Source organism: Malaclemys terrapin, chromosome 3 (assembly GCF_027887155.1).
Source record: "Malaclemys terrapin pileata isolate rMalTer1 chromosome 3, rMalTer1.hap1, whole genome shotgun sequence".
Lineage (NCBI taxonomy): Eukaryota > Metazoa > Chordata > Testudines > Emydidae > Malaclemys > Malaclemys terrapin.
In genome coordinates this window covers 46456450-46479000 of record NC_071507.1, presented here as the reverse complement: position 1 = coordinate 46479000, position 22551 = coordinate 46456450, and the positions used below count along the sequence as shown (strand labels likewise).

The 22551-nt window shown below is 41.5% G+C and overlaps 1 protein-coding gene across 1 annotated transcript in view; it reads left to right on the top strand.

The window, feature by feature from the left end:
• The window catches only part of USH2A (usherin), a 565863-nt gene that overhangs the window by 334310 nt on the left and 209002 nt on the right, over positions 1–22551 (top strand). The window contains exon 37 of the mRNA XM_054021626.1: positions 19104–19283. Coding sequence (XP_053877601.1) covers positions 19104–19283 — 180 coding nt within the window. The remainder of the gene's footprint in view (positions 1–19103; positions 19284–22551) is intronic.

Here is a 22551-nt window from a genome sequence, read left to right as displayed (position 1 = left end):
CCCTACTTAACACCTACTTCTGTCCGGACACTCAGGAAAGGTCTGCACAGCTTTCCTCCAGTGATGAGGAATCTGGGCTGCAGAGAGAATTTTCACCTTATCAGATCTTCCGTCCACAGACCCCAATCAAGAAAGGTCATAGAAAAGCTGCCTCGTCCTAATCCAAGGGTCCTGCCCCATGGTGCGTGAACCCCTGGATGACATCACCCATGCCCTTCCCACCACAGTGACAATAATGGGCTCCATGAGCTCCTTATACTTGGGACCACACTCGTTATACCATTGCAGCCGAGCATGAGACCTGCTCGGTACCACCAGCTGATGACCCTGACACTGACTCCAGACACCAGGCACAACCACTAGAGCAAGCGCGGTCTGCCTCTAACCTGGTAGAACCAATTGTTCCATATAATGAAGCATTGCTTCCTCCTCCCCCAGCGTCTTCGGACGCCTTCTCAAAATGTCAAGACCTGTTTTAAAAAGTTGCCAATGAGCTACGGATTAACCTGGAGGAAGTCCCTGAACAGTAGCATGGGCTAACTGACATCCTGCAGCCGCCTTCTTCTTCTAGAATTGCATTACCTATCAACACAGCCCTTTTAGAACCTTCCAAGGCCATTTGGCAAACCCCGGCTGCAAGCCTGCCTACCTGTAAGAGAGTGGACCAAGAATACTTTATTCCTTCCAAGGGCTCGGAATTCCTTTTTACTCACCCAGCGCCAAACTCACTGGTAGTAGACTTTGTTAACCAAAAGAACAAACACCAGTTTCCTCGCTCCACCCCTTCCGATAAGGACAGTAAGCGATTAGATCTGCTCGGATGTAAGGTATACGCTTCCTCCGCGTTGCAGTTTTGCATTGCCAATTATATAGCTGTTCTAGCAAAGTACGACCACAAAAATTACAATAAATTCATGGACTTGATTGATCACATTCCAGAAGAAAAGAAACAACAATTTACAGCCATAGTTTCCGAGGTGACAAACTATTCGCCTCCACTACAAATGATGTACTCCACTCCATGAAGGACTCTAAGAATTCAAACCCCTACGACCAGAAGGTGACAATATAGATACCAGCTTTACCAGCGACCACGCTACCTCACATACACCCAGCAATTCCATAGATCTCACGAGCAACAGCAACAACAGCAATGCCAGAGACCCAGATACCAATGCCGCCGTCCCAACTCCTCGGCAGCGTCTCAACACCCTCCGACCAATAAGCAAATTTGAAGCCTTGGTCGAGGGTATAGAAAACAATATTCCCACTTCAGTGCTTACAGAACCTGCCCCTATTTTTGGTCACCGCTTATGCCCATTCTCCCATCAATGGCGAAATATTACCACCGACAAGTGGGCTTTAGAGGTAATCACGGTTGGCTATTCTATCCCTTTCCTCTCCCCGTCTCCCACCCACCCACCCTTCCCGTCCCTCTTCAGGGACTCCTCTTACGAGTAACTGCTCCTCCAAGAAGTACAAGATCTCCTTGTTGATCCAGTGGACGTAGTGTACTTAGATTTCCAGAAAGCCTTTGACAAGGTCCCTCACCAAAAGCTCTTACGTAAATTAAGTTGTCATGGATTGAGAACTGGTTAAAAGACAGGGAACAAAGGGTAGGAATAAATGGTAAATTTTCAAAATGGAGAGGGGTAACTAGTGGTGTTCCCCAAGAGTCAGTCCTAGGACCAATCCTATTCAACATATTCATAAATGATCTGGAGAAAGGGGTAAACAGTGAGGTGGCAAAGTTTGCAGACGATACTAAACTGCTCAAGATAGTTAAGACCAAAGCAGATTGTGAAGAACTTCAAAAAGATCTCACAAAACTAAGTGATTGGGCAACAAAATGGCAAATGAAATTTAATGTGGATAAATGTAAAGTAATGCATATTGGAAAAAATAACCCCAACTATACATACAATATGATGGGGGCTAATTTAGCTACAACTGATCTGGAAAAAGATCTTGGCGTCATCGTGGATAGTTCTCTGAAGACGTCCACACAATGTGCAGCGGCAGTCAAAAAAGCAAACAGGATTTTAGGAATAATTTAAAAAGGGCTAGAGAATAAGATGGAGAATATCTTATTACCCTTATATAAATCCATGGTACGCCCACATCTTGAATATTGCGTACGGATGTGGTCTTCTCATCTCAAAAAAGATATACTGGCATTAGAAAAGGTTCAGAGAAGAGCAACTAAAATGATTAGGGGTTTGGAACAGGTCCCATATGAGGAGAGATTAAGGAGGCTAGGACTTTTCAGCTTGGAAAAGAGGAGTCGGGGAGGGGGATATGATAGAGGTATATAAAATCATGAGTGGTGTGGAGAAAGTGAATAAGGAAAAGTTATTTACTTGTTCCCATAATATAAGAACTAGGGGCCAAATGAAATTAATGTGCAGCAGATTTAAAATAAATAAAAAGAAGTTCTTCACACTGCACACAGTCAACCTGTGGAACTCCTTGCCTTAGGAGGTTGTGAAGGCTAGGACTATAACAGGGTTTAAAAGAGAACTAGATAAATTCATGGAGGTTAAGTACATTAATGGCTACTAGAGTCCCTAGTCTCTGTTTGTCAGAGGGTGGAGATGGATGTCAGGAGAGGTGGAGGGTGGAGATGGATGTCAGAGGGTGGAGATGGATGTCACTTGATCATTACCTGTTAGGTTCATTCCCTCTGGGGCACCTGGTATCGGCCACTGTCAGTAGACAGGATACTGGACTAGATGGACCTTTGGTCTGACCCAGTATGGCCATTCTTATGTTCTTATATTCCTTCAATTGGAGGCAGTGGAAATCGTGCCTGAACAACACAGAGGGAAAGGTTTCTATTCCCATTACTTCTTAACAGAAAAGAAAACCAGGGGATGGCGACTGATCCTCGACCTCAGGCGGCTAAACAAAGTTATCAAAAAGCAAAAGTTCAAAATGGTTACCCTCACCACCATAATCCCAGCACTGGAGCAGGGCGATTGATTTTCAGCTCTCAACCTATAGGATGCCTATTTTCATGTGACTATTCACCCAGTCCACAGATGTTTTCTTCGTTTTACCCTCGGTTCGACACATTTTCAATACAGGATGTTGCCCTTTGGCCTATCTACCGCCCCCCGAGTTTTCTCTACCGCCCCCCGAGTTTTCTCCAAACTCCTAGCTGTGGTTACTGCCCACCTCAGGAAACAGGGGGTTATAATATTTCCTTACCTCGACGATTGTCTCCTCAAAGCCTCAACACTCGATGAAGCTCTTCGATCCATACAGCTTACCGTCACTTGCTTCCTTTCCCTTGGCCTACAAATAAACAAAAACAAATCCACCTTATCTCCTACCCAACAACTGGCATTCATAGGAGCGCACCTCGATTCCCGAATGGGAATAGCGTCTCTCCCGCTCGATCGTTTCAACATCATAAAACTCCTGGTTACAAAACTTCGCAACAGTCCCCAGGTCACTGCACAAGACTGCCTGCAACTATTAGGTCACATGGCCTCGTGCACTTTCATGGTAAAAAATGCCTGCCTATACATGAGGTGCTTCTAAGCTTGGTTGGCCACGGTTTACAGACCAAATGTACACGCTCTAAAGAAGCCTCTATCCATACCCTTCTGAGTCAAGACTCCATCCGATGGTGGACAGTTCCCTCCAACCTCTGCTCAGGAGTTCCTTTTCTCCAGGACTCCCCATCACTCATAATGACTACCGATGCATCACTCACGGGTTGGGGAGCACACATGTCCCACCACACAGCCCAGGGGCTATGGTCTTCCACCGAAGCCTCCCTACATATAAACGTCCTTGAACTGCGAGCCATACGCAATGCCTGCTGTCACTTCCTCCCATTCATTCAGAACCAACATGTTTGGATAATGACAGACAGCATCGTATGCATGTTCTATGTCAACAAGCAGGGAGGGGCTCGATCTCACTCGCTTTGCACAGAAGCGATGAAGTTCTGGAATTGAGTCCTCACGAACAACATCCGGATATCAGCCGCCTATCTTCCCGGAGCCCTGAATACCACCGCAGACGAACTAAGCAGACGTTTTCCCTGGGATCATGAATGGGAGATAAACGATACGATCATACGCAATATATTCTGCATTTGGGGCTATCCAACCCTGGACCTCTTTGCAACTTCGAAGAACAAGAAATGTCCCGAATTTTGCTCCAGAGTGGGATTGGGCAAACACTCCCTAGGAGATGCATTTTTGATCTCCTGGGCTCAACACTTAATGTCTGCTTTTCCCGCAGTACCTGTTCTCCTCAGAGTTCTGACAAAGACACAATCAAATCGTGCCATGGTAATTCTGATTGCCCTGTCGTGGCCCAGACAACCATGGTATCCGTTCATACCAGAATGTCAATTCATCCACCAATTTCATTGCCCCTCACACCAAACCTCCTATCGCAGCAACACGGCCAATTTCTTCACCCCAACCTGTCCATGCTTCATCTCAAAGCTTGGCTTCTACATGGTTCTCACAAAACAAACTAGCATGCTCTGAGCAGGTTCAAAGAGTGCTCCTACATAGCAAAACACAGCCTACTTGCATCACCTATCTCTGAAAGTAGAAACGATTCACACAATGGTGCTCAATTAAACAACTTCCTCCTACTTCTGCACCTTTTCCACCCATACTTGACTACCTATTAGACCTTAAGCAATATGGCCTTTTTTTTCGGCTCCATCAAAGTCCACTTAGCTGCTATTACAACTTTTCATGACAAGATCGAAGATACCTCTGTTTTTGCTCATCCAATCACCAAGCGTTTTCTCAAAGGGCTCCAATCCCTATACCCGGACATTAAACCTCCTACCCCTCCAGGAATCTTCACTTAGTATTATCCTGCTTAACTCAACAACCATTCAAGCCCATAGCCACTTGCTCCCTCCTACACCTCTCTATGAAAACAGCATTCTTAGTGGCAATCACCTCTGCCAGATGTGCAGGAGAGATAGCAGCTCTCATGGCAGACCCACCATACACGCTATTTTTTAAGGACAAGGTTACCCTCTGACTACACTCCAGATTTCTTCCAAAGGTGCATTCATTATTCCACATCAATGAGCTGATACACCTACCGACCTTCTTTCCTTAACTAAATGCAAACTCTTTTGAATCCACAATGCATATGTTAGATGTACGCAGGGCTTTGTCCTTCTATTTAGATAGAACCAAGCCCTTTAGGAACTTTTCTAGACTCTTTGTCTCCATTGCGGAGCGCTCCAAAGGGACACCTATTTCTACCCAGAGACTTTCAAACTGGATTGCTGAGTGTATCCGACTGTGCTATCAGATAAAGAAAGTTATGACTCCAGCCAGCATCAGAACTCACTCCACTAGATCTGTGGCTATCTCTGGGGCTTTTCTATGCAAAGTTCCTCTGACTGACATCTGTAAAGTGGCCACATAGACTTCTGAACACACATTTGTTAAGCATTATGTGCTTACTCAAGGCCCTCTCTCTGATACACGATTAGGCAGAGCTGTATTATCTACTGCATTCCTACCAAATCTGAAGTCCCTACCTCCTTGAGATAACACTGCTTTTCAGTCACCTGGAGTGGAGCACCCACTGGGACATCTCTCGAAGAAGAAGCAGAGAGGGCTACTAACCCTGTGCTGTAACTGACATTCTTCAAGATGAATGTCCCTGTGGGTGCTCCACTACCCACCCTCCTCCCTTCTACTTCGGAGTTGGGGTAGCCTCCATAGTAGAGAAGGAACTAAGGAGACCAGTCGCACACACGTACTATTAAGGTACACTCAGAGCGGGGGGTGGGGATGCTGCTGTCAAAATCTCGGAGCGAAGGCGCAGGGACACACCAACACCTGGAGTGGAGCACCCACAGGGACACATGTCTCGAAGAACGTCAGTTACTGCACAGGGTGAGTAACCTCCTCTTATATCAGTACATGTGTACAGGACTTGAAGGCAAGTTCAATGCAGAGGGATGCACTATTTAAAATCTGATTTATGTGACCAGAATTTACACCACAGATAACTCCAGGTATTACACACTCATTAGCAGAATTACTGGACAATGTTTATTCAGGGCTGAATAGTCCTTGAACAGTTTCACAAAGCTAAGTACAAATAGGCTTTCCTTCAGCATCAGGCATTCTTTTCTTTCCTGTTTCATGCAGTGTATGTCTTTATTGCAGACAATACAAGGAAAACGTCCTTTCTTTATCTTCTCTTATATCCCTTCTACAGCAGGCCATGGTTTTGTGTTTCATAGTTATGTAGAAGACCCCAGTGTCATACTACAACTAATATTGTTTTCAAGATCTTTTGCTCCTTCATCTTACGTAGTTCTTTTTTTCCATAGTTAACCAGTCTGCTTCTGCTCAGTGTGCCATGTGCAACTTCATTGCTACCATATTGTAGTGCAGGTACACAACAATGTGCTCTACCACTTTTAGGTATGTCTTCATCAGCTCTTGCAAGCTAAGAAGACACAGGCCTGATCAGTAATTGGATGGCAGACCAAGAAAAGCCTAGATGCTGCAGGTGTTTCAATAGTAAACAGTACTCCCAACCTGTGCTATTGCTCTAGTTAGATTCGGTGAACTGTGCACTGAGGGAGGCTGGCTTTTGGTTGCTTAATATTATTTACAGTCTTCAATTCCCAGCAAGACTCTCAAGACCAAAATCATGGTGTTAAGTACCTTTCAACCTGTCAAAGCCCAAATGCAGGAAGTAATGTAGACAATGACTGAAAATGACGGTCACAAAAACGTATTCATGCACAAAACTGAAAATGTTCTCAGTGCTCTTCCTACAAAAGTATCCATTCCTTAAATATTAATAACACTTCCCATAAATTCAGTTTCATTATTCTTTTTTTTCCTGAGGTCAATAATTTTCAGAAATAATTGAAGGTACATCAAACAGGTACCTTAAAGTCTAACATGAGTTATGACTCTGAAATTGAAGAGAATTTTGAGAAATATTAGTCATGTAGCAGAAAAAGCAACTAAAGGAAGAATGCAAAGTGAAGCAGACTTCCTCTTCTTTATCTTATTTCTTACACCCTTCTAAGTTGTTGCTGAAAGCCAACTAATTCTTGTGCCCAGTTAGGAAGTGAAAGGCAACCAGCCCATATTTCCAATGGGTGACTATTGTGTATGCAACCCAATCCACTCCGGCAACAATATATAACAGATCAGAGGCCTAACAGATGAGGTAAATAAGTTTGGATGATCTGATGTCTTTGTCCAAAACAAGTCTTCTGACCTCCAGAGAACGTAGCAAAGGCCATCTATTTTCTGGGGAAGGGGGAAGTAAGATGAGGACTGGATTTGGTGGTGGGGGGAGGAACTTGGTGGGATATTTCTTTTATCTTTATTATTAGTTTTTATTTGGGTAATATGATGGGGATTAAATTGCACTTGGATTGAATATGTAACTTTTTATATTATGTCAAAGGTACCTAGAGCTCACGACCGGTGTTCTTTGGTAGATATGACATACAACAAACTAAATAATGCTATTCATGTGATTTTTACATAGCTTTTGCCACAATAATTAAATAAGCTAAAAAAAATCTATTATTTAGCTCTGTTTTTGGTTCTCACATATCTTCCAAATCACTTGAATAAGTACAATAAATGTCCTCTTGAGTGATTTTATGGTACTTTGGATCTACAGCTGCATCATTTATGATGTCACATGTAAAGTTGACTGGAAAAGCCATAAATATGTTTGATGTCAAATAAAAATCCTAGATCAAGCTTAGAACTTCATTCCTTCTAGAGCATTACAACTTAGTATAATGGCATTTGACAGTATTGGCATTTTTGATACGACTTCTTTTGGCTAGCTCAGCATTCTGAAAAAATAAATAGTGTTTTCACTCTGTGATTGAAAGGGTTAAATAGTACCAATTCGTTACCACTCACAGAAGGATTTATTTTGTTCTCCTAAATCAGTTTTATTCCACATTTTTATTATTCCCTTGGGTCAGCTCTTCCAATTGAAATCAATACAAGTGCAAGTGACACAATCAATCTAGATATTTGATTATGGATTTGAGACCCCCAGTCCTGCTCAGTGCTCTTTAGCTAGTCTCTTTCTGATAGCGTCCCTTGAGAATTGAAAATTCATATTGGCAACCATGAATTATGAACACAGATTCAGAAACCAGATAATAATCTCCATTTATGTACTGATGCTTCCTATAGGAAGGATGACGGAGACATTAAAAGATAAAGACCCTAAATCTGTAAACCTAACTGCATATAAATGTTTTTATTCTATAAGCTCTCTCCTGAAATAAAGAAGAAATTTACAAGATCTCATGGTTCATCTGTAAAACCCCAAACAAAATAGATGACATCAATGGTTATAAGCTGTATTGTCAGTACAACATCACAGATGATATAAATATTTTTATTATTTGCTACTTTCTAGTCATTTGTACACACTTTGAGCTCTCCTGAGAGAGTCTGTATTCCATGCAGGCATCCTGCTAACATCACAACCCAGTGAGCATCATAGTGCTGGTTGAGCCCACCAGCTTATGCACAGAGCAAACAGATTTTTCCTCTCCCCTGCACAGGTTTCTGGGAGACCTGCAACCTCTCATAAAACCATAAGAATGGCCATGTTGGGTTGGACCATTGGTCCATCTAGCCCAGTTTCCTGTCTTCTGACAGTGGCCAGTGCCAGATGCTTCAGAGGGAATGAACAGAACAGGGCAATTTTCCAATGATCCATCCCCTGTCATCCAATCCTAGCTTCTGGAAATCAGAGGTTTAGGGATATCCAGAGCATTGGATTGAATCCCTGACCATCTGGGCAAATAGCCATTGATTGACCCATCCGCCATGAACTTTTCTAATTCTTTTTTTAACCCAGTTATACTTTTGGCCTCACAATATCCCTTGGCAATGAATTCCACAGGTTGACTGTACATTGGGGAAGTAATACTTCCTTATGTTTGTTTTTAATCTGCTGCCTATTAATTTCATTGGGTAACCCCTGGTTCTTAAGGGGTAAATAACACTTCCTTATTTACTTTCTCTACAGAATTTTATAGACCTCTATCATATCCTCCCTTAGTGATGTCTTTCCTAAGCTGAAGAGTCTGTTTTTTAAATCTCTTCTTAGATAGAAGTTTGCCCCTAATAATTTTGTTACCCTTCTTGGTACTTTTTCTGATTCTAATAGATCTTTTTTTCAGATGGGGCAACCAGAACTGCATGCAGAATTCCAGGTGTGGGTGTACCATAAATTTATAGAGGGGCATCATGATATTTTCTGGCTTATTATCTATCTCTTTCCCAATGGTTCCTAACATTTTGTTAGCTTTTTTTGACTGATGCTGCACATTAAGCAGATATTTTCAGAGAACTATCCACGAGGACTCCAAGATCTCTTTCTTGAGTAGTAACAGCTAATTTAGACCCCATCATTTTGCACGTATAGTTGGGATTAGGTTTTCTAATGTGAATTGCTTTGCACTTATCAATATTGAATTTCATCTGCCATTTTGTTGCCAAGTCACCCAGTTTTGTGAGATCCCTCCGTAACTCTTTGCAGTCAGATTTGGATTTAACTATCTTGAATAATTTTGCATCATCTGCAAATGTTTTCATCTCACTGTTTTTGCCCTCTTTTCCAGATCATTTATGAATAAGTTGAACAGCACTGGACCCAAAACAGATTATTGGGGTCCCTGCTGTTTACCTCTCTTCACTGTGAAAATTGACCATTTATGCCTACCCTTTCTTTCCTATTTTTTAATCTGTTACTAATCCATGAGAGGATCTTCCCTCTAATCCCATGACTGCTTACTTTGCCTAAGAGCCTTTGCTGTGGGACCTTATTATGGGGTTTACAGACTCCTCTCTGACTGTGGCAGGGGAAAGGCTGGAGCAGTACCGGGCCAGGAAAGCTGTCCCTCAGATACTGGCAAGCATGCGCCTGGGGAAAAGAGCAGTATAAAAAAGAGCTCCAGCGGCCCAGGCAGGAGGACTAGAGAAGCCATTTCCAGGATGAGCATTGCCCTGATATTGGAGGAGAAAGAGCTCTTACTGAGGAGGTCTGGCTGTGAGTCTTTCCCATCTTTCTTTGAGACATCATGCCAGGGGTAGAGGTTGCCTGCATCAGCTCTGAGACTCTGAAGGTTTGGAGCAAAGGACTATACTCAGACAGAAGCCATGCCCCAAGCTGAGACATCGGATGGGGTCTGAAGTAGCCCAGGGGAAGGCGAACAGAAGGTGGGCCACATATAGGCCAGCCCATAGTGTCACACTTTCAGGGAACTGGGCTGGGACCCAGAGGAGCAGGAGGGCCTGAGTCCCTCTTCTCACCTCAGATTCCCTACGCCTAGCACTGGGACAGGAAGGGACAGGGGTTTACTGCCAAGGAAATTGACTCAGTTGAACCCCATCCAGGGTCCCGGACACACTGGGAGAAAAAAGAAAGTGAGTCTGGAGTCTAAAGGCCTGCTGACTGAACCAGCAACCCTGCTACAGACCTTGACAAAACCTAGGGTTACCATACGTCCGTTTTTTCCCGGACATGTCCGGCTTTTCGGCAATCAAACCCCCATCCGGGGGGGAATTGCCAAAAAGCCGAACATGTCCGGGAAAAATACCGTCCAGGCACTTCCCCTCCCGCAGCTGCTCTGCGAGTCCTCCCCTCTCAGACTTCGGCTCTGTTTAAGAGCCAAGCTGCCCGAGCCAGCGCTACCGGCTTCGGGCAGCCCCCCTTGCCTCCGGACCCCAGCCGCCAGCCGGGCACTTCTCCTCCACGGCTCCAGCTGCTCTGCTCCGGCGGCTGGGGTCCGGAGGCAAGGGGGGCTGCCCAAAGCCAGTAGAGCTGGCTCAGGCAGCTTGGCTCTTAAACAGAGCTGAAGACTGAGAGGGGAGGAACAGAGGCAGCTGGAGCTGGGGAGGAGAAGTGCCCAGCCGGCGGCGCAGGGTCCGGAGGCAAGGGGGCTGCCCGAAGCCGGTAGCGCTCGGGCAGCTCGGCTCTTAAACAGAGCTGAAGAGTCAGGGGAGGAGCAGAGCCTCCGGCCGCGGTGGCTCTGCTCCTCCCCTGACTCTTCGGCTCTGTTTAAGAGCCGAGCACTACGGGCTTCGGGCAGCCCCCTTGCCTCTGGACCCTGCGCCCCCCGCCGGGCACTTCCCCTCCCGGGCTCCGGCGTCGCCGGAGCCCGGGAGGGGAAGTGCCCGGCGGGGGGCGCAGGGTCTGGAGGCAAGGGGGCTGCCCAAAGCCAGAGCGCTGCCGGCTTCATGGTTTGCCCTTTCCGTGTGTCTGGGAGTGGGAGGGAGATGGGGCGGGGAAGGGGCGGAGTTGGGGCGGGGCTGGGGGTGAGAAATGGGCGGGGCCAGGGCCCGTGGAGGGTCCTCTTTTTTTATTTGTTACATATGGTAACCCTACAAAACCTGAGAGTCCAAGTACAGTGCATCAACTGGATCACCCTTTTCCAGATGCTTGTTGACACCGTCAAAGAATTCTAATAGTTTCATGAGGCATGATTTCCCTTTACAAAAGCCCTGTTGCCTTCCCCAACATATCATGTTCATTTATCATAATTCTTTTCTTTACTATAGTTTCAACCAATATGCATGGTACTGATGTTAGCTCACTGGCCTGTAGTTGCCAGGATCACCTCTGGAACCTTTTTAAAAATTGGCATTACATTAGCTATCCTCTGGCCATCTGCTACAGGGGCGGATTTAAGCAATAGGTTACATACCGGTTAGTAGTTCTGCAATTTCATACTCATCCCACTCTAGGGGTCTACCAAGACTGGAGGTTTTTTACTAGTGTTTTAATTTGAAAACACTGATTGTCAGTTAATTAACACCATTCTAAATGCTAATGTAGGCAATGCAGAAATCTTTGTTCCTGGTTATTGTGCACCCCACTACTAGCTAAACTCTGCATGTTGGAAACAAAAAACTGGATCATGAGCTCTTTAAGTCAGGTCTGTGTTTTCATTGTGTGTATGTACAGTGCCTAGCACAATGAGGCCCTCTTTCTTGATTGATGCCCCTAGACGTGACTGCAGTAGAAATAATAAATAACGATAATGAATGTCCTTACGCAGTAGCTTCAACACTCTTCTAGCTGTGCTGTATGAAATAGAAGCTCTTAGTAATATGAGAGGCTCAGGTGCAAGCGGTGTAGATGATTTGAATGACAGTAAGAAAGTAGTACATGGTTCCTTCAAAGAGGAGAACTTTCTCTTCCCTGACAGATATTTCCACTTACAAACAGCCAAGGAAAGTTAGGGTGTGAACACAGAGGTTTTTCACTGGCAAGGCTCTTGTGACTAAGTTGGATGAGCAAGAGGTAGGCGAGATTGTCCAAGGAACTTTCTCCCACCTTGAACTGGGGCTAGGCCCAAATGGTAGTTATCCATTGAGTGTAACCTCCCCTAGCCATGACCCTCCCTTCTCTGCACCAGCTAGCAGAGCTGGCTGATGAAGGAACAGATACATGTGTCATTCTAAGCAGCTGGTTCCCCCCTGAAACCCATGTGCCGGCCTGAGGCATGTTTCTCCAGGAGCTCCTGCTTTGGCACTGCATCCTTAGACTGGCCTGTGAATTCTAGTCCATAAAAAGGAGTGAGCAAATAAAGACATGTCCCTTCACGTTTGCCACATTAGGATTTAGACTAGTTTGCACTGATAAGAATAAGCAGGAATGTTCATGTATTGATAATAATACTTTCCCTTTACAAGGGCTCTTTTCGTTTACCATAATGATCACCGCAGCCCTGTCAGATAGGTAAGTAGTATTAGCCTCAATTGACAGAGGGGGGAACTAAATCAGAGAGAGACTGAGTGTATTCAGGAATGGAACTCAAGAGTTTAGACTCTGTCCCCTGCTGTGAGAGGCCATATGCCCTTTCTCTTTATTCTTTAAATATTCTGTACCTTTCATTTTTAAAACTATAACATGTTTTAATTATCATGGAAAAGTGTAAAAAAAAAAGGAAAAGTGCTTTCAGTTCAAGGATCATACAAAAGTTGGGAGCTATTAATTATTAATAAGAGTAGGTGCTCATTTGGGATTGATAGTGGTAGTTGGACTTGCCATTTTATCACAGTTAACGTTGAGCTACCCATCTTTTATAAGGAGCTCTCATAACATCCAGCAACCCTCTCCGAGCCCTCAAAATGGGAATAAGGGTAGCCTATGATAAGAGAGACGCACAGTTTCAAGGCTGGAGACCATGATCTATGTGTAAGAACAGCACATCTGCCAACTCCAAGAGCAGAGGAACAAATAGCTGCTCCCTTGATTGAGACAAAGGTGGCAGTGCACTCATCTGGAAAAATAACAATTTGTTGAAAAGAGGAACAATAACTCAAACTGAAAAACAGAAAACTCATACTTTAAAAATTGTTATGGTAATTGGGAAGACACTGAAAAAACAGTTAGTAGTATGTGATATCCACCCAAATAAAGATGGGGGGAAATATAATATGCTTTCTTAATGGCATAAAATCAATCTACAGTGTCTTTTGTTTTTAATTCTAAATACTGTACTAAAAACATAAGGAGAGGAGAGAGTGGTGGAGGGAGGATTTTAGGTGGGAGTAAATATGCAGCTGGGGCTTTGGGAATGAAAATAATGAGTGCTGGACAATATGGACAATCTAGTATTAGATATTTATGCGAGCATAAGTACTTTATTTTTATAGAGTGCCTTTCATCTTGAATGATTTCACAGCACTTTTCACATATCATACATGTAGCATGTGAAATGCAACCCCTTCTAGGGTAGAGAACAGCAGTCAACTGGCATACAACACACTGCCCCCAGGGGTGGGGAGAGAAAAAAATGTTATCCAAGGACACCAAGCCAGGGGAAAAAAACAGTGCTCTTATGAAAAGCATCATGGGTTCTTTAATGTCCACAGAGAGTGTAAAGGACCTTAATTCGTAAGTTCCTACCCCAAATCGCCACACTCTCAGTAAACTGCTTGGTATTGAAAATGTATTGCCTTAGTAATCAAGGACCTGATTAATAATAGTAATAAATATACCCAATGTTCCTTGAGGAAAGTGTGCCCACTTGATACAGAATGTACTTTTGTCATTTTGTGTACAGGATGCAGTTTTTCAATTTACCATCTTTTCTACCTAAATTTTTATCCAGATGGGAAAGGCTACCTTAAAAGAGAAACATTCTTACAAAAATACAGTTTTTGAATGTTAGAAGAATGTATTTGGTTTATTTTACTTCCTTTCTCATTATAGTCTTAGTCGTGAGAATGGTTTCATGTTATGCCAATTTCTGTTCTCGTTACAACCTTTCTCACATGAATAAGATATCAGAATGCTAATGCCTAATATACAGTACTCTGTGTCTGCTGGTACAATACTGTACTACTGTAACCTTTGCAATATTATGTATTCTGATTGGCTGTCCATTTCACCTCTTCCCCACAAGTTAATAAGGCCGTAAAAAGGAGAGAACTTGAAATGGCCAGCCAGTCAAATTACAGAATATTGAAAAGGTCAGAGCAGTGCAGCACACAGAAAAAAATTACGGAATATATGAGGCATTAAAATTCTTGTGACAATGATTATAACAAGAATGGAAAAGGATACCCATTTATGTTATTTCAATCTAGTCAACCCCATAGGATGATGTACCCAGGACAGCATTAATTTACGCACCACCAAGCTGCATGAATTTTATGCACCTATTTACGCTGGTATTCAATAAAAAGGATGTGCAGCTGCTTTGGAACCCCTTTTGAACTGTACTTCTAATGATACAGAGACCCTTCAACTAGAAACACCCACCCACTAGAATGCTGTGTAAAGCTTTGCACTTTTTTTTACAATGATGTACAGGTGGAATGTATATAAGTTATAAAAGGATGTTTTTACTACATTACTTTTTTCTTGTTCTGCATATTCTTTTCTGTGTATGTAGTTAGATATTGTTCTTTTTTAACAGAAAGTGAGAAAGTAAACTTATTTTTGGTAGCCTTTAGTTGGAGGGTCTTTGAGTATCATCATAATGACACGATAAAACACAGAGATGGGGGAAGAGCTATATTAAGGCAGGATCCTTATGATCCATACCTACCAATATAGATAGCAGCAGTAAGTCAAGAGAGACAAAAGCCAGGCTTCATCCAGGGGTCTGAGAGGGGAAAGAATCATGAGGACAGGTCCTAGTGTAAATGAGGAGTGACTCCACTGAAGTCCGTGAAGTTACATTTGTGAAAAGGAGAAAAGGAGACAGCCTGACTGGAAGAAAGAACAGGAGTCCTTGTGGCACCTTAGAGACTAACAAATTTATTTGAGCATAAGCTTTCGTGGGCTACAGCCCACTTCATCGGCTGCATAGAATGGAACATATAGTAAGGAGATATATATACACATACAGAGAACATGAAAAGGTGGGAGTTGCCCTACCAACTCTAAGAGGCTACTTAATTAAGATGAGCAATTATCAGCGGGAGAAAAAAATTTTGTAGTGATAATCAAGATGGCTCATTTCAGACAGTTTGACAAGAAGGTGTGAGGATACTTAACCTGGGGAAATAGATTCAATGTGTGTAATGGCTCAGCCATTCCCAGTCTCTATTCAAGCCTAAATTGATAGTATCTAGTTTGCATATTAATTCAAGTTCAGCAGTTTCTCGTTGGAGTCTGTACTCAAAAAGTACTCCTGTTTGGTTTTTTTGCGGATACAGACTAACACGGCTGCTACTCTGAAACCTGACTGGAAGAAAGTCCTTCTGAGAGTTAATAAGATCAAGGAACCTGGGAAAACCAGGAACTGTGAAGAAGGGCTGTACATGTGTGTGTGGAAGGGCTCATATCTCTGAGAGCCGTGCAGGCCATTCAGGGGCAAGATTGGCAGGCTCTGGGGGAAGCTATTTTCTTCCTACCTGGGAATGCTCCTCCAGAATGGGCATTTCAGCAAGAAGCATCAGTGATTGGTCATGTCAGGCACTGACCGTTTGAACAAAGTGAAACAATTGCCCTTAAGGATTTAACAGTGTCTCAAGCTATTGTTCACAATGGAATATGGCACCCTCTGTAGGAAGCTGAGATTGGAACTAAGAGTGTGGTGGGGGAAAGGACACACATGAAAACTAGAAAGGGAGATGCACAATCTACTTATACTCCCAAATAAGGACCAAGCTGAGGCAGACTAGGCAGGAATGACATAGGGTGATATGAAACGCTTATCATCATAGCACTTTCTGTCAGGCTGAACCAATGCGGCTGCATTTTCCAGCCCACTGAAAGCAAAGTTTATGCAGTGAAAAGTGGTAAAGCTGCACATTGCATGTCACTCCCAGCAGGAGCAATTTGAGGACCTGCATTTTAAAAATATTTTTCTAATATTTTATTTTTGCCAGTAGCTGTAAGTAGCTTGGCTGTGAATGGCAATAAAAAACTCTTGGTCTGTGTTAGGAAAATGGTTGGTGCTCTTCAGTTTATAAATATATAAAGCAGTGAAGAATCTGAATTGCTGTGTTGTCTAACTCATTGTAAATGTGCAAGTTCATTTTTGAGCTGAATAAAATGGTTATATAATTACATACTTCTCATAATTATCGAGTAATTATATACTTCTTATAATTGCCGAGTAATCATTCTGCTATAACTAGAACTTAATGTTACAACTAATTGTATAATTACTGTGTATTAATGCTGTTATCCTGACAACTTAGAACAAAGTGTTGCCTTGTCGATTTTTTCCCCCTAAACTGCATTTTTAAAAATAAGATAATATTGCTTGTTATCCATCTGGAAAGAGATTTTAAAAATAAGGAGCACAAACAAGTGGGCAGAGAAATCACGTGTGTTCATCTAGGGCTTGTATAGTCTAGCATGAAAGGTGTTAACACATTTAAAAACCCTAGTGTAAACTGGGCAAGATACATTTTAACACATTAGTTGAGTGAAGTGAACCTTGGGGAGCCCGTGTTACAATACGAAAGTCTAATACATCTTGCTTTGTCTACACTAGGTATTTAAAATGTATTAATTAGAACATTTTCAGTAGCAGGTTTTAAATATATACCTTTTACCATAGCCTAGACAAGCCCTTGTAAGTAGACTACATACATTGGGGCTTGTGTGTGTATATGGAGTTGGAGTTTGCACTTTACTGTGTTTTCTGTGCTTTCACTGTTATTCATAAAACAGTAGTGAAAGCACAAATACAAAGAGAGACTGCTTCACTGAGAGGCATATAGGGGTTTGAGATGAATATACAGACACCCAGATCAAGCAATGGCCCCATGCCCCAATTCCCTTCTAGCAGGAGTAGAAAGTGTGAGGTTGCATAAGGATGGTCTCAGGTGAATAATGCTACCTTTGCAGGAGTTTATCTGTACCTTTTGTGGAATGTGAAGAGGTGTTAGGCCAGTTGTCTTGTATGAGACAAAATGCGTCCCTCATTACGGCATGTAAAATAGGGTCTATTGGCATAGTTCTGTTCTCAGTTCCACTGGTGTAATCCAGATTAAATGTATTAACTTCAGTGAAGTTACTTAACTTGAAGCTAGTGTAAATGAGATCAGCATCTGTCCCTATGTTACACTGTATTGCTTAGTGGTAGTGTAATGGAGGCAGAATTTGGCCAACAGATACATTGGACTTCAGTGGAGACTGAAAAAAGGAATGCAAGACTAAACGTTAAAAACACAAGAGGAAGTAAACTTACAACACTTTAGCTATGGAATCATCAAAACTGTGCCCTAAATTCCACCCATGCAATTCGGTTGACATCAAGAAAGTTGCATGGCTGCAATTTGAGGCCAATACCTTTAAAATAAGTGAATTGCAAAATGTTTGAGAGAATCACCAAATCAGAGTATGGTGGCTGCATAGAGAGAACACTTACAGTGTGTGCTGGCCTGAGTTTACTACCATGTGTGAGGATGTAACTGAATGTGTTGGAAGTGCTATTGAAAGTGGTGTTTGAAGAATTGCTTCAGCTTAACAATGTGCTCAATTTTAACAATGCATATTAAACATGCACAAAGAAAAATGGAGCCCAGTGAGTGTTCAGAAGGGTGTAACTAGAACAGAATTTGATTGTATTATTATTATTTTGAAATTTGTATATCTATTGTATTTTGGTTTTGCAGTGGACTCTGCTTTTGAGAATTACGACTCGTATTGCTTTTGTTCCAGATATTTTAAAATCCTACATCTTTCCATTCAGCTATTAGATATTCTATCTAATCAGATACTTGTCACTGTGGCATTTGAGCACTTCTGTGATGCTACCTCTGATTTTTATGCAAAATTCACATTGACTTTAGTGGGCGATGTTGATGATGATAGTATTATCACATGTATAGCTCTTTACACATTCAAAACATTGGACAGTAAATGAGCCCAGTTTTGCCCTCAGATACCCAAGTGCGAATTCCATATTCTCCTCTCTCTTTCCTCAGGAGTTTTGGGGTATATGAAAGGGTTGGATTTTCCAAGAGGCCTATGGGACTTAGTCATCCACATCTCCCAGTTCAACTGAAAGCCTGAAGGCCCCTTTGGATACTTCAGAAAATAGAATACTGTCAATCTTTCTTCCCCCTTCATTAGGTCCAAGATCACATTTAAGCCCAGGTACTTTTCAACCAACGTTTGTCGTTCTCACGTATGTAAATTGGAGTGATCTACCACTTTGATGGAAGTACAAATTTCTAGGCAGAAATCCTGGCCCCATTAAGTCAATGAGAATTTTGCTATTGACTTCTATGGGGTCATGATTTCATCCCTAAACTTTTTGAATGAACCTGCTCATTTGAACAGCTCTGAAGCAACTGTCAGAACACTAATGACTCCCAAATTTTGGCCCATGTTTTCAGCCTATAGCAATCTGTTTCTGTACATATATGGTTAGTTCTTATGATTTTATTCTTTTGGGAGCTTGCAAATACCACAAACTGTTCGTGAAGAAAGGAGAAAATTGGGCAAAAATATTAAATGTTCAAATGGGGTCATTACTTCCTCCCATTGAAGTCAATGGCAAAATCCCCATTGACACCAGTAGCATCAAAACTTGGTCCATAAAGAACAGGAATTGCAGTAGGTACAAAACCTAACTATTGTTCTCCCCACCTTTTTGTTTTTAACAGCTAATGCTAATTACACTATTGTAAATGGCACAAAGATCTTACACAGCAGCAAAGAATCCAACATATGGGTGCCCATTAGAGGACTGATTCCATTTGCTAACTACACTATACAAGTTAATGCTTCCAATAGCCAAGGCAGCGTGATAAGTGATCCCATAACACTAGCCATGCCTCCAGGGGGTAAGTAGAAAAAAAGTTCTGTTACTCTGCATGTTACAAATATACTGTTATGTTATGCTGTGTTGTTCTGTTGAACACGTTGTTTATTATTGCAACTGAGTATTTGAAGTTTAGAGGAACGTCTGCGTTAGCAACTGTTACTCGCAAAACTGTTGGGTTCAGCTTCTAATACATGGCTGGCCTTACCATGAGGGAAACTGAGGCGTCTGCCTCAGGTGCCAGACTGTGGGGGGGAGAGGTGCCACTAGAGTGTAGAAAATTGTGTCTGTTGTTGGTGCATATGTATTCTCTCTGCTCTAGATGCACAGAGATGGTGGAGTGCTGTGCTGGAGGAAGGCAGAATTGAGACCTTTCAAAGTTTTGGTCCAAGCGAGAGGGTATGGGAGCATCATTTGAGCTCCCCACCTCAGGTTCCAAAATGTTGTGGGCCGGCCCTGTTCTAATACGACCTATTACACATCTTAAAAACTGTAAGATATGAAGGCAGAAGTAGATATCCATAGGTTTGTGTGTGTGAATGTGAAATGTCCTGAAGTTTTTGTTTATTTGTGAGAGGCACTCAGCTAGCCTAGTGATTAGGCTAGTCTGATACAAGAACCTAGATAGGTGCGCACACTGCAGAGGGTAATCTGATTTTGTATAGAAAGTGTAAGCTATACACAAGAACAGCATTTATTGGATATATTTTGAAGTGGTTGGTGTGTTAATGGTAAAGTTCAGTTTCAGCAGCATACTGGCTGGAATCACACATTGGTGTAGATCTACTGAAATCAATGGAGCTATGCTAATTTACACCAGGTGAGGATCTAGTCCACTTTTGGTAAGTTATCTATCAAGAAGGGTTTGAAATATGCTTCATACCACAGCTGAACAATTACCTGCAAACATTTTATCTGAATACTCACTGAAATAAAAGCTTGAATTCACATCAGATGGGTTTGTGTCTTTTGCATTGTCTTTACATGAATATTCTAATGAATGAATCTTCTAACAGGAATGTTTGCAGAAACAGTGAAACATAAGTGAATATTCCTAAAAGTGAATTTTGAACCTATAAATGAGAGCTAAACAACAAGCTGATCCTTAGTAGTATATCTATGGAGCAAAGGACCAAGAACAATGCCAGGGAACCAACATATACAGTCAAAACTAGCCAACATAACACAAATATCAAATAATACTCACAGCGATATGTTTGCAAACAATGTACTGACCAAAAAATTATTTGTAGGCAAATGTGTTGCAAATAAGTTTGACTAAGGGAAAATTGTAAACTGTATGGACAATTCTCGAACAGGAAAAGAGGATCAATTCACATAATATACCATACGCTTCTAATAGTGGACTCACCTCTATCCAATGCTAAGAAACAAAAATATAGTTTTATTATAATAAACTGAATCTGAGCTAAATTGTTTATTGAAGCTATCCATTAACATCGCATCTAATCTATGTGTGATTGTTCAGCTTTGAAGGAAGGAATCAGAAACTTAGTGCTGACAGTTTTAAAAAATGAAAAGATACAGGATCTCTGAAGATAGGCAAGGATGTGCACAAGTTTATGATAGCCATTAGGATATACTTTCTTTCATCATTAGATTGTTGTTGATTACAATTAGGAAACTTATAGCTTTGAAATTATCTTTTTTATGACCTTGTGGTAGTTTAAAAGCAATACCTCATTGATTAAATAGGTTTTAGTTCATGCTTCCTTTTACTTAATGATCTGAAAACATATTATCCTGATTTACACATAAAATCATGCTGAAAAGCATGTGGCATTCACTAGAATATGTGTGTTTAAGTAGAATTAAATTAGCACTGAGAGTTATTAAAGAAATCTTCCATACCATTTTCCAGTGGACTGTGAGCCATACTGAAATGAATAATAAATGAATCAGTGCATATGAGAGAAGTACTGTTATATATGACATTCTATAATCCATATTTACCTTTCCATTATGTTTTATTATAATCGCTGTTTAATTTGAGTGCAATAACATTCTAATTCATAATGCTATATTCTAAGTGTAATAGTTATTTATCAGTGGGACACATCCTGTACATTGAAGTTATTGGGTGGAATACTGGCCCCATTGAAATCAGTAGAAATTTTGCCATTGACTTCATAGGGGCCGGAATTTCACTCATTGATATCAGTGGGAGTTTTGCTTGACCCCAAGGAATGAAACAAGGCTACAGGATTTGATTCTGCATGCTTATAGCTAAAAGCTGTGGGTCAAATTCTGGTAATTTATACTCATGCATGTCCTTAAACTGTGCATATGATAGCAGGATTTGACCCTATCTTAGACCTCATCTTTTAAACTCCATGGTTCTTGATCAATGAAATTTAAGACTACATCAGTGGCAAATAGTGACAGAAGCATTGTTTCATACTTTCACAAGGGAGTGACAAAAATTGCTTGATTAAGTGATGTGTAGCAAAGATGTTGAAGAGTTATACTTAATACATCTGGAGATTCTTGGAGGGGAAAGGGTTTTCTTTGGACAAAAGATTGCCTAAAAATGGAGGGTGGTCTCTTGAACACTACAAGTTTTATAGTATTTAGTAATGTATGGGGGTTGAGACCTAAATATATAAAGATTAATTATAGTCTTTTAGTGGGTCCAAAACTGTAGCAATAACTTTTCAAGGAGCACAAAAAACTCCACTGTTCAAAAATGTGCACTATGGAGAATACATTATAGAGTATGATAAAAGGCCATAAATCAGGTGGAAAGGTAGAGAACAAATGAGTATTCCATCTTAATAGTCACAACAAATCAATACTATTAAATAGTGGGTATTTTTTCAGTTGATTCACTAATTTTCAGGCAAGGTGTCTTTGTTTTCTTTGATTTTCGTTTAAAATATATTCTACTTTATTAAGCCACGTACTATTATACATATTGATCTTATCAGTTGCTTAAGAAAATGTATCATCTTAATTTCTGGGAATGCAGTTCCTTGAGTTTACTTAAAATACCAAACCGAGTTGCAATGCTTAAATTCAACTCTAAAAAAAAAAAAAAACCCTCTCAGAAATAAAGAATATATTTTATATAAGTGCTTGACTAGAATTGCAATTCAGGTTCAAGAGTTCTTGGAAAAGAATTAAAAAATAAAATAAAAATTGAATCCAAATGTTAATCCATAAATATGAAACTTTCTTTTGACCCTTACCCTGTAGCGGTCCGGAGTTACTAATGGGGTTAGGATTTCAACTCTTAATGGGACTTGGTGCATTAGTGTTTTGTATGCATG